Here is a 13,651-nt window from a genome sequence, read left to right on the forward strand (position 1 = left end):
TATGTATGAAATAATATCTGAAAAGGAATTGTTTGACCTAAACTACTTTGGGAAAGGTCTTGCCGTGTATGTGTCTGACCATGCCTTCAAATTTTTTTGGCTGGCTGGCTTTATTCTCTAGTGTTTGAGGAATGATTGATTGTTCTGGAAGCAAACTAAAAAGATAGATTTGAAGTTGTGAGCTCTCCAGGTCTAAAGAGCATGATGAGAGTAGGCATGTTTTAAGAGTACACATTGGAGTGCTTTAGCAGCTAAGTACAGGCAGCTGCTCTTCGGACAACTTTGTTTTCATAGTTCACACAGCTTATATGTAGGAGAGGCTGATTTATATGCCGTCTCCACACATGTTTCCATACATGTGGTCAGAAGAGGGAGAAAGAACCTGCCTAATGCAGTAAAGATGCTAGCTTAATTCACTGAAGAAGAGTCTAATTTAAGCAAGTGTTTATTCCAGGAGAATATAATCCAGGGGAAAAAAAAAAAGTATCTTAAACAATGGTTGCAGTCTACAAACTTTTAGAAATTAAACTGCTGCCTTCCCTCATTTTTTACAGGTGTGTTTGCATCCTCTTGGCTGGTTTGTGGACTACATAAATAATGAACAGATTAGTCTAATTCAAATGGTGACTGCAGTGCGGGTTTGATTCCATCAGTCACAAAAGCATAAAACTTTTCAGCACATGTTTTTTGGCAAGCTCTTTTATTTCCAAAGTATTGTCACGATCTATTGCATTTTCTGGTGCACGATGAAGTCCAGTGACCAACTGGAATCTAATGGGGGTCTACGTGAAGCTTGTATGTCTGTCTTGTCATTGTTCTACACAGTGACCTGTTCATTCCATTGTACTGAATGACCAAATAACTCACAAAAACAACTGTTATAGGAATAGCTTTATTCTCTTTAAACAATCTCATTATATTACAATTTATCCACCAATATGCAAAATTAGAAGTATTAAACTATTTCCATAAAATATTTGGGAATGAAGCGTGTGTGTGCACATGTGTATATACATATACATTTTTAAATAGTGTTATTTAAACAATGACTAAGTTATTAAATCACCGTATGAAATGTTGATAATGGATGGGCTTATTTCACAGTCAGAAAAGGACAATGCAGATCCCAGGCTTCTGTATTTTCAGTACACGAGAGACACGGCTTTTAGAAATACCTTTTAACAAAACAGAACTCACGAGAAAAACATTGCAGTTACTACATTCTTATTTACTGTGCATTTGGTCATATCAAGTATGCATAGAATTATTAACTATAAAGCATATGTATCTGCTCCAAATGATGATCAGATTTTATTCCAGTTCTTGTCTCCAATTCCAGCCATGTTCAGGACTCCCCAGGCAAAATTCATGTCCATAAATACATAGAAAAGGGGAGAAAAGTGACATGCATAGTTGAAAACCAAGTAAGCTTTTGGTTTTTAAAATAAAACTGCCATAGCCGCATTTGGTTTATAAAGTAATCTATCTGTTCCCAGACACACAGTGATTTCTTGTCTACTACAAACTGTAAAACGTTTGAAAAGTAAGACATGCAGAAAGCTCATTTGTCTTGATATGTTTTACATCATATTTGTAAGTGTATTGTGATGGCATCATTAACTATTAATGTGATTGGCACCTGTGGGTCCATACTTTTCGATCAACTTGGAAAAAAAACCCCCAAACTCCTCACTTCTTTGCTCAGCACAAACATTTGAAAGGTCGTGTTTCTAAATATCCCTGGTTTAATTCGTTCAAAGATGATAAGCATAAATGAATTAGGGCTTAAGTGAGCATGTACTATGCAGTGGTGGCAGATCAGCAGTAAGCGACACCCAACAAGGCTGTACTTAGCACCTGCACATCTATGTTACACTGAGCTTATAGATTTCTGGTAGATTTTTAAGGAGACAAAGCGCTGTTTCTTAAATTTTTGAACTGCATATTACTGGCTTCCAGCTAATGACCAGCCAATGCGCAATGTCATACATACACTGAAAGTCCTTCTGAAAATTTGATGGTGGATGAAATAAAGTTTCTGTATACAGACAGTTTTAAAAATAAATTCATGTTGTAGTTCATGTTTTGTTCTCCAAACCGCACAAAGGCACTAGTTTACATTAAGGACTAATGTCCTGCAAAACTTCAGTCAAATAAAGGAAGCTATTTTAAGGTCAAAGTGGTGCTAAAACCCAGCTGTCACTAGTAACTTAAAACAGCCACACTGGGTTTTTCAGATTTAGTGGGGGAAAATGTTTTGCCTCAGGATGTACATGTTGGGGGGAGTGCGTGTGTGGGGGGAAAGGCTCAGCCTTGAGCAAGTTTTTACAGCTGAGTTATAAACCTCGTTTATAACAGAACCTGGCAGACCCTAAAATATGATATAGTAGGTATTGATACACATTTTGTGTGTGTGGCAGAAATGTCTGTATGCACACAATTTTTCCTTATTCTCCAATTTTTAGTTATTGAAAAGAAAAAGGTTTTGATTGAGCTATAGTCCAAGGCTGTTCCTTTTCACTTTATTCATTTGCTGGAATACTTTCCTTCCAGCACTCATATTTTGGCTAGGGAGCAGGAATGTTGTCAAGATTAGAAACGCTATTGGGCTTAACTTTATTATCATCTCCTACCTCCTCAAAAATTACATGCATCTCTACTGGATGTTGGTTACTGCAGAGAAAGCATTACTTACTTTCAAAATGGCAAGGTATTACTGTACTCACCACAAACAATTATTAATTGAATCCTTTCCTCAAGGCTTTATTTTTCACCATGGTGAATTTGCTAATGAATACTTGGGCAAAATTTGGATCAACTACATATTGATATGTTTTCATTATAGTCGGAAGGTGCTCGGTAGCCATGGTTTGCAATGCTGGCACTGTCGGCACTGTTGGCACTGTCCCGGCGCTCGGAGCGAGGTGATAAGATGTCTTTGTGATGTACTCCACAAGGCGGTTGTATTGTTGTTCTGATAGTCTCTCTCTAGCTCCATCTGCCTGAAATCAGATAAGATAAAATAGTTAATGAGTAATTGACAGTAACTGAACTTAGTAGTAAGGACAGGAACTTCCACATTACTTTCTGTAGTTAAAAATCTTCCTCCCTGGGATCTTTCTTACAGTAGTTTAGTGGATATTTTAATCAAGCAACAGTGTTCTCCCATAGTTTAGTGCTTGGTGGATTAGTCCTCTGCTTCGCTGGTTTGGACACTTCTGAGAAGCTCTAACTCTGCCATACAAAATTTAAGCAGCATCCTTTGAGAATTTCAGGGATGGACACCTTGGTCAAGAGTAGATCTTTGCAACAGATCAACTTTTTGTAGGTAGGAAAAGCATCTGAACCCCTTTTAGAATAATGCCAATAGCTCCTGGCAGTGCTTATCAAATAGCAATTCTAATTAGCAGAAACATTTCCTCACAAAGTACAATTAAAGGCGCCTATTTTTTAGAATCATGGTTTGGGTTGGAAGGAACCTTAAAGATCATCCAGTTCCAACCCCCCTGCCATGGGCAGGGACACCCTCCACTAGACCAGGCTGCCCAAAGCCCCACCCAACCTGGCCTTGAACACTTCCAGGGAGGGTCCAGCCACAACCTCTCTGGACAACCTGTGCCAGTGCTTCACCACCCTCACAGGGAAGAAACTTTTACTTGATTTAAAACAAAGACTAGAAGCTACCTTCCAGGTGAATGTTCTATGACGGGATATATCCAGCTGCTTCTGGTAACCAAAAAAAGCTATTCTGGGTCAGAGGACCCACACAATTACATTTTTGTTTTTAAACAAAAGGTTTTTACTAAGGATGGTTTGAGCGTGTTGTTTCTGGAGAAGAAATTAAGGTGTCTATGCAAACTGTCTTTTTGCAGGCTGAAATATGTAGAGGTTCAAGGCTCTTGCAAGAGGGATGAAAGTAACCTACCTCTAGTGGATATAATAAAAAATATAATATATATATATAAAAAAATACAATACAGTAAAACAAATACAGTCCACAGAAAGGTGGCATCTACCACATAGTTCCAACCAGACAAAGTATTATGTGAAAAGCCATGGGCAAGCAAACTTGGCTTTGGAAGATCAAACTGTTGTGCCCTTTTTTTTTGAAGAAGAAATTGAAGATGACTGTGACTAGCTTGAGAAGGGAAAGCATGAAAGCAGGCATCAAGCTAGTTGCATGGTTTCAAAAAAAAAATGTATTACGGAAATATCACCATGGATGCTACAGTGGTATCACTAGCAAAGTCATTCAGAATAGAAGTTATTTCCAAAATATGACAATGAACAAAAAAGCTATCCTAGGGCTAGGTTTTGATGCTGCCTTATTTACACATGGAGAACTGCTGACTAGCTTCTTTTTTGTAGGGTTTAAAATGTCTGTCTTTGTTGGATGTCACACTAAGGATTCCAAGACTGCTCTCTTCTGACTTTCAGGGAGTTTTCACATGCCTCACTAGATGTGATGATATTTGCAAACAGTGCCATTGGATTCAATTTAACATCCACAATCAATATCATGTCACATCTCTGGACTGCAAGGCTCATTTTAAACAAATCATTGCTTATTTGAAGAAAGAATTAATATGATTGATTGACAGATAGTAACAGATGTCACATCCAAATCAAAACAGTCCCCTCTGGTTTTTTTAGTATGCCTTTGGAGATGGATTTGCTGCTCAGCAAGTAGAAACACTCCTGCTTTCAATCATCACCACAAAAATGCTAAAGGAAGCAGGCTCATGAACAAGCTCAGGAGCTCAAGGTTGGAGCCTATGCCTAGAAACAGCAGAAATGATGAAATGGGCAGAGGAGAGTGTGGTTTCCATGAATGACCTTAAAGGAAGGGAAAAATCAGAAGGCAGGCTGCTGCAGCAGACTCAAGGCTAACAGTGGGGAATGGTGTCTGAACCATGTGTTCGGTTTGGTGGCACAGGAAAAAAAAAATCTCAGCAGTCAGTCTGTTTTACCAGTTGAAAGGGGAGAGATATGCTCAAGTACCACCTCTGTAAACAAGATTTTAATTTATGGGTTAAACCTTGCATGTAGGTGGCTCCACATTTTTCCTGATTTCTACTTCTAGGGAGGTAAGCCCAGGGGAAGCTGGGTTGTAGTTCTGTTTCCACACTGACCAAAAGATCCAAGTTATCAAAGGAGGTGGGAAGGATGCCGGCATCCCACTCACTTACTTACTCTTGCAAACCCATTCTTCATTCAGCCCCAGGCTATATCCCACAGATACAGCAAAATTATTCAGGAGGAAATATTAACTACACTTGCATGGTCTTCCAAAGAAACTGGGAACCCTACTTGCTTCCATATGACTTCATCTGCAACCATCTGCTTCTCCAGCCAGTTTCAGTTTAGCTTTGTCAAGATAACGACAGAAACTTGGAACTGCTGTTATTTTACTTTTTTTTCCTAAATGGGACCTAACATTGTCACTAAGTGCCTTAGCTACTTTGAACAACTATGATGTTAATAGCCAGACCATTCAATGAATCAAAACTTAGTCAGAGGTTGTTTTATGCACCTGCTAGAGGAATCTTAAAGATATCCTGGCCTTTCATGCTAGAAGGCCATACTTTTGGTTTAAGGACTCTAGAATTTTTCTAAAATTCCTCCCTTTACAGCTTACAAAGAATAAGCCTTCAGAAATTCTAATCTACAGTAGCTACAGCACCTTTGTTGCGCATCCCAGATGTGTATGTAGCACTGATGGGCTGCTTTGTGCACACTGACTCAGGAGATCGGGTTCTTTAGGGATTTTTTTTCACTGCTCTCAAAAATCCAGAGATGTTTTCAGCTCCAGAGGTGATAACATGTAGCAGTATCATGAAAACCCTGTTGCAGATGATCACAAAGAAATTCTGGAATATCTGAAGTTCTAGGGCCCTTCAATTTTTTGCTGTCTTCTTGGTGTTACGAGCTATACCAAGAGCAGCTGGAAGAGGAGGCCTTTTGAGTTTGATGTCTGTCTGGAAGCAAGCAGTGCCTCAATTACTTTGGAAGATAATCCAAGTACAATTAATGCTTCCCTTTCAATAACAATGTTGTCAGTGCCAGAGTTTTCAAGAATCCATCCAGGCTATCCCTAGCCAGATGGATTAAGTTCTATATTGTGGGGGCGAACAAGCCATCAGGCAAACCTATTGCTGAAGGAGTCAATATGCTTTATAACATCTCTGGTGATTACAGCTGTAGAATAACTCATTTTTTTGTTTCCTAATAGCTCCAAGAAGCTGAGGAAAGGGAAGGGGAGAAACTGAAACGAAACTTCTGGCAATTATTTTTGTGAGCAATAAGATAAAAAAAGTGGCTTTTTATGATGTTGAAATGAAATATTTCGATTTGTTACATTATTTCTAGGATCTTTGAATAAATTAATCAGAAAAACAGGCATAATTTACATTTGATAACATTACCTCTATTTTGCTAAACTCACCATAGTATTTTGGTTGATCTGGCATTTTCCATCTAAGAATTCTGGCCATCTTTATTAATGTCATCATGTACAGACGTGTCTGCACTTCAGCTGAGGACATCTTCAGTGCAACAAGATAGCCCACCATTGTTAACATTTAGGAGTTGTGTCTATGTAGGTGTAGGTCTACAGCTCTTGCTTGTGTGAGCTCTTGCTCACCTGCAAGTCACAGCTTGCTGCTCCTCAGGTTCCTTTTCCTAATCACATGCAAAGAGTTTTTAGAAGCTCTTGTGCGGGAGCTGAAGCACCAGCGCTGCCCACAACAAACACCCCAAGCACCACAGAACTGAAATGATCAGTTGCAGAAAGGAAATTACTAAGTATGAAATTTTCCAGTCCACTAAGGCAAAAACTATAATAAACATTAGTTACAAAAGAGTGTTACTTAACTCTAGGTAATTACTAAAACTTTATGAAGCGTTTGGAATCTTTTATTTTGTAGCTGCCTTAGCATGAAAAAATTTTAAGCTTCCTTACTGTTGTCTGCCTTACTTTCAACAGCTCCTCCTTATAGCACATTTCTTTAAATTTTCACACAAATTTCAGCATCTACATTCTGAAGGAATATTTTGGCAGGTCTGTTTTGTACAGCATCACTTAGCTTTTGCTATCTATCTTGCTATCACTGCCTTTGGTCCACCTGGGGCACAGCCACTCTTCACCACTTCTATCATGCCGTAGATTTTCACTGCATTCTCAAGAGCCTGCATCAGCAGAAGACATTGTGTACTGAGGCTGGGTGGCTCATGGCTTGGCTCCTGGCACTGCTACACCATTGGAGTAGGACTCCCATATTTCTATCCAGAACTTCAGAATAAAACACGCATTTGGTCCAGTACTTCTGAAGCAGGTCACATTTACTGCGTGTACTAGCACGTGTATGTGGGAACGTTAGACTCTGCACATGCCATGTAGGATTGCGCTGTGAATGTACAGGAGCCACTTGCCCAAAAGTCCTACACATTCCCAGCTGCAGCAGCTGTGGAGACTAGAATTAGGGTCCCTGTCCCTCACCTTCCCTTCTCCCAGACAGGCAGGCCCTCTGCCTCATCACCCTCTTGCAGCAACCTTTAGGCAAGCAGCTCTTCTCCTCAGAGCAGCAGCCTACTACTCACCCCTTGGACAACCAGATACAAAGAGCCATCACACTACAGCCTAAAAAAAAAAGAAAAAAAAGAACAAGGCTTGTGCTAAAATTAGGTTAGGATGGGTTGAGTGCATGGAATGCCTTAGCGAGAACAAATTATCTTCCCCTTCCCTCCAGGACAGTAGCTCTGGACTGAGCAGGATAGTCTGGATTCAGTCAGATGTGTGCCTCCAGCAACCACACAGCATTCAGGGATAAAAAAAGCTGAGCTTTGCCCACTTGCATCAAAATTTAAGTAATGCCTCATGTAGCTTTGTGGTGAGAGAAGGCAACTTCAGTCAACAGCACTCTGTGAGACTGAGGTTAGTGGAAAGACAATAAATGTAAATAGAGAATTCAGCACTAAAAAAAGATTTTACAAAAAAAATCCGAACTCTGTCATGACACAGACGAAATTCTTGCTGTGCAGGAATTGATAGCAAAATTCTTCAGTGACTTCAACAAGTTAGGATTTTACTGAACATGCTGAAACCTCCCCTACTTTTCGGCACACCTCACACTTCATGGGCTTTTACGTATGTTCTTTTTTGTAGTTTGAAACAGAGAAATTTCTGGTGTAGCAGTCTATGAACTACCTGACACACTGTTATAAAAACAACAATGGGGACATGCGTGTTTGTTTTTGAAAGATCACTCATATGATTCCACTTGAGAATTTCATACAATAAACATTGTTTCCCGAAAGTGTAAAAATATAACATTCTTCTACCATTAAAATAAGATAATTCATCCAAAACCTCAGTATTCAAATGGCTTAGAGATCTTTCAATATGAAGATGAAGGATTTATGCTCTTACTGGCAAACACTCAGTGCACCCAGTCTCAGCAAAACAACTGATCCATTTTAAAGTCAACATTTGCAGGAGAAGGAAGATCTAAGGAAGTAAATACAGCTAGCAGCCAAGTAAGACCACTGCGTTGGAAGTGGCAAGATAAGAGACATACTGAAAGGAGCACGCATCAGCACCACCGAACTGTTAAAACAGAATTCACAGAAGAATAAAACAAACTGCTCTTGCTGTGACTTTGTAGGCACAGGAAGCAACGCTGACTTGCGAAACGATAAACACCTCACGCACATGAAGTTAGTCATGAGAACCTCTTCAGAAAAGAGGTGGTGCTTACCAAGAACACAGACTTCCTCTACTTTCTCCCGCAGAGGATTGCTGTCACAGATATGCAATGTCATGATCATTAAGAGGACAGAAGGGAGGAGACGCATCCCTTTCATCCAAAGGACAAAACAGTCGACTATGAGGTGCATGAAAACAGCAGACCCCCGGTTTGGCACTTAGACCTCTGGCCTCCTGACCCAAAGGTGGGTACGCCCATTGCCAAAGGTATCATCACCAGTGTAACGTTGTACCTTTGAATGAAAATCGTACTCGAGTCTTTACCTCCAAATCAGAAGGCACTCTCTGTTGTTTTAGCTGCACCTTCAGCAGGTCTTTTTGCTGATCATCTTCCAGACAATCGATTTCAGTCACGGGGAATGCCTGCTGCTGCGTGTCTTCGCTGATGCTGACCACAAAGAGCACCTCCGAGGTGAGCAGCAAGCAGCCTTCATGCTGCTGCCCTGACCCACTTACAATCATGACGTCTAAGGCCATATGGACCTCCGGCCTTCCCAGAGATTGCAGCATTTTCCTGAATTATCAAGGAAAAAAAAGAAAAAAAAAAAGAAGAAATAAAAAAAAAGTAGCAGTCAGTATTATGCACTTGGATCCTCCAGGACTTCTTTTGATCACTAATGTTTTTACTTAAGCCTGTGGCTACACTAAAAAAATATAATTCCAAATCTCCATTACTGAAAGATGTAAGACTTAAGATTTAGAGAATAAATGAAACTGTTATTTATCAAAACTCCTTAATCATTCACTGCAAAACTGGCCTAATAACCATGTTAGGTCACACTATTTCCCATCTTAATAGAAAAATTACTCTGAGAAGTGGCTTACAAATTCAGTGCAGAAAATAAAGCTATCTTCACTAACAGCTGTTTCTGGAGATGTGCAGTATTTTTCTTGGGCTCGGTGCAATGATAAATAAGAACTCACTGAATGCCATTAAATAAAGATCAGCTCTGGAGTTCCAAAGCTGGAAGCAGATCAGCAGCCCATCATTTGCAGATTGGGTTTCTATGCACTACCTTCGTGTTTAATGTTCCTAAACAAACTGCCATAACTCAGCCTTTCCTAGGGAAGCAGCCTGTTAACTTGACCACAGGCCAGAACCTATTAATAAACAATGTGGATGTAAAAATGAGCAAGTGTCTAAATAATTTTACCAGACATATTTGACGTGGCTATTTGGAGCCTGCTCAGCATGTTGATCATTTGGATGAGAGCGCTGCTTGGGAAGCTGAGAAAGTCCAGCTCCATGCAAAATACCTGTGGTAAGAGAATTTAAGTTTTTTAGTAGTTGTTTTCTACAAAACAGTTACATGTTGCAGTGATGTCATCTGTATAGAGCAGTTTATAAAATAGTGCAGATCCAAGATGATGTCACATCTTTGGAAGCTGTAGTCAAGATAATTCATTAAATATTACAATGCAAGAGTTGTGCACTTAACCCCAGTGATCCTGCATTAGCAAGAAACAAAAAAACCCCACTGTGTGTTCTAAAAATCAGCCATACACTTGCAATCAAGAGAAACATAATGCTCCTGAGAGCCATCATTCCAGAGTAGGATTGGACGTATCACTTAGGATTTATGTAGAAAAAATCAAGACCGTTGTTAACTTCCTCGCTTAATATTAAAATACTTCCATATACGTGTCACGATCGGTACAAATTAGAAGGCGAGTTTGCCTAGATACTGTATTTAAATGTTTGGTTACTTAATCCAGCTGTTAAACACCGATCCATATACATTTATCAGATCTCCCGGGGCATCTGGTTTATTGTGAATTCTTCCTAGTGCCAGGACAGAATGGAGACTACAAGAAGCAGTTAAACAGGTTTCTAAAGGGACTATCCAAAGCTGAAGATGATACAGTATGTACGCTTTCAGATGGCTTGTAAACTTTTAAAGATGAGGTATGGTCACCAGAAAGAATGAGTAGGTTGCAAAAAAATTCACAAATTAAGTAGTTTTAAAAATTTTTACAAGACAGACAGGAAGTAGGTTAAGCAGCAAGCAGCAGTGTTACACAGCTTAGTGCAAAGTTACTCTTTAAATAAACAAAGAAATTTTCTTTTGTCTAATTAAGCATTCTATTGAAGCAAAAGGCATTTTTGCATAACAGTGTCAATAACTTAGATTCCTTTTTACACAATGGATAATAATTTAAACAAAACATCAACGCTGAAAAAAACCCCTTTAATTTTTAGCACACATGTTGATGGTAATACTTAAAAGCAGCATCCCAGTTGTAACAGTTGGCTTACCGAGGTTCTCAGCATTATGTGAGTGAAAATGTTATTTACAGATGGAGAAAGAGAGAACATGTGTTTATTTCTGTGTGGTCCCCCACCCCTCGGTCCCCCCCAAGAGGCATGGTCCCACTTCCAATCCAGTTGTGGGTAAGAGTTACTTGAACTCTTGTGTGTTTTCCTCTCACGCGCTGTCAGCTATTATTGATACAGTTTTTATGTTTTTTCCTGGCTAACTCTTTTTGTCACATGCTCATGGAAAACATGATGTCTTGTATACCATATCTGCAATGAAAAGTGTCCCTCTACTATTACAAGTTTCTTGATAAAGAGTGCAGTGGAATTAAATCTAGAAAGAATACTGCCATGGGCAGCAAAACCAACACACCGCCAGCTGACAACAGACTAAAGTTTCCGATTTTACCGATACGGGTTTTACACGTATGGGATGCATAATTCAGGAGAACAGGTATTATTTACACTCATACAAAGAAGAGAAAGTTAATTTGAAAGAATTGTGATAATTGTTTCGTTATTTCTTTGAATAGATTGCTTCAAGGAATGAGCTCTGAATGTAATGGGAAGTATGGAAACAATATCCTAAATTTAAGCCCTAGGAGAACTAGTCATATTCTATAATCAACACATCACAAACATAAATATGGGTAGCGATTAAGGCTTAAATCTTCAAGGTTTTTCTGGTGTAATTAGTGAAGCAAAAATATTGACACATTGTCCTTGAATCAACACATCTCCCTGCTTTTCTCCCCTGACTGCGCCCTGCCCCCCCCCCCCCCCCCTTGAATATCCAGACCAACAGCTTTGATTTCATAGAATCATAGATTGGTTTAGGATGGAAAAGATGTTTAAGATCTTCAAGTCCAACCGTTAACCCAACACTGCCAAGTCCACCACTAAAACATGTCCCTAAGCACCACATCTACACAGCTTTTAAATACCTCCAGGGATCATGACTCCACCACTTCCCTGGGCAGCCTGTTCCAGTGCTTGACAATGCTTTTGGTGAAGACATTTTTCCTAATATCCAATCTAAACCTTCCCTGGCACAACTTGAGGCCATTTCCTCTCATCCTATTGCTTGTTACTTGGGAGAAGAGACCAACCCCCACCTGGCTACAACCTCCTTTCAGGTAGTTGTAGAGAGCAATCAGGTCTCCCCTCAGCCTCCTTTTCTCCAGGCTAAACAACCCCAGCTCCCTCAGCTGCTCCTCATAAGACTTGTGCTCTAGACCCTTCACCAGCTTCGTTGCCCTTCTCTGGGCACATTCCAGCACCTCAATGTCTTTCTTGTAGTGAGGGGCCCAAAACTGAACACAGCACTCAAGCTGCGGCCTCACCAGTGGCGAGTCCAGGGGGACAATCACTTCCCTAGTCCTGCTGGCCACACAATTCCTCATACAAGCCAGGATGCTGTTGGCCGCCTTGACCACCTGGGCACACTGCTGGCTCATGTTCAGCCAGCTGTCAACGAACACCTCCAGGTCCTTTTCCACCAGGCAGCTTTCCAGCCACTCTTCCCAAGCCTGTAGCGTTGCATGGGGCTGTTGTGACCCAAGTGCAGGACCCAGCACTGAGCCTTGTTGAACCTCATACAGTTGGCCTTGGCCCATCAATCCAGTCTGTCCAGATCCCTCTGTAGACCCTTCCTGCCCTTGAGCAGGTCAACACTCCCGCCCAGCTTGGTGTCACCTGCAAACTTACTGAGGGTGCACTCAATCCCCTCATCCAGATCACTGATAAAGATATTAAAGAGAGCTGGCCCCATAACGAGCCCTGGGGAACACCACTTGTGACCAGCCACCAACTGAATTTAACTCCATTCACCACAACTCTTTGGGTCCGGCCATCCAGCCAGTTTTTTTACCCAGTGAAGAAGACTACACCCATCCAAGCCATGAGCAGCCAGTTTCTCCAGGAGAATGCTGTGGGAAACAGTGTCCAGGCTTTACTATAGTCCAGGTAGGCAACATCTACAGCCTTTCCCTCATCCACTAAGCGGGTCACCTTTTCACAGAAGGAGATCAGGTTAGTCAAGCAGGACCTGCCTTTCATAAACCCATGCTGACTGGACCTGATCACCTGGTTATCCTGTACATGCCACGTGATGGCACTCAAGATGATCTGCTCCATAACCTTCCCCAGCACCGAGGTCAGACTGACAGGCCTATAGTTCCCCAGATCCTCCTTCCAGCCCTGCTTGTGGATGGGCGTCACATTGGCTAACCTCCAGTCAACTGGGACCTCCTTGGTTAGCCAGCACTGCTGATAAATGATGGAAAGTGGCTTGGTGAGCACTTCTGCCAGCTCCTTCAATACCCTTGGGTGGATCCCATCCAGCCCCATAGACTTGTGTGTATCTAATCTAAATGGTGTACTAACCATTTCCCCTTGGCTTATGGGCACTCCCTTCTGCTTCCCATCCCTGTCTTCCAGCTCAGGGGACTGGGTACCCAGAGAACAACTGGTCTTACTGCTAAAGACTGAGGCAAAGAGGGCATGAAGTACCTCAGCCTTTTCCTCATCCTTTGTCACTGTGTTTCCCCTCGCATCCAATAAAGGATGGAGATTCTCCTTAGCCCTCCTTTCGTTTCTATCTAAAGAAACATTTTTTATTGTCTTTAACT

The 13,651-nt window shown here is 40.9% G+C and overlaps 1 protein-coding gene across 6 annotated transcripts in view; it reads right to left on the minus strand.

Annotated features, from left to right (window-relative positions):
* Positions 1 to 878: 878 nt before the first annotated feature.
* The window catches only part of VPS13B (vacuolar protein sorting 13 homolog B), a 486,160-nt gene continuing 473,387 nt past the window's right edge, over positions 879 to 13,651 (minus strand). For all 6 annotated transcript variants that reach the window (XM_075743649.1, XM_075743646.1, XM_075743650.1 and 3 more), the window contains 3 exons: positions 9,919 to 10,021; positions 9,029 to 9,278; positions 879 to 3,002 (listed from right to left, as the gene is read on the minus strand). In XM_075743649.1, the coding sequence (XP_075599764.1) occupies positions 2,739 to 3,002; positions 9,029 to 9,278; positions 9,919 to 10,021 (617 nt within the window). In that variant the 3' untranslated portion in view covers positions 879 to 2,738. The remainder of the gene's footprint in view (positions 3,003 to 9,028; positions 9,279 to 9,918; positions 10,022 to 13,651) is intronic.

The sequence above is a fragment of the Balearica regulorum genome, chromosome 2 (assembly GCF_011004875.1).
Source record: "Balearica regulorum gibbericeps isolate bBalReg1 chromosome 2, bBalReg1.pri, whole genome shotgun sequence".
In the NCBI taxonomy this organism is placed as follows: Eukaryota; Metazoa; Chordata; class Aves; order Gruiformes; family Gruidae; genus Balearica; species Balearica regulorum.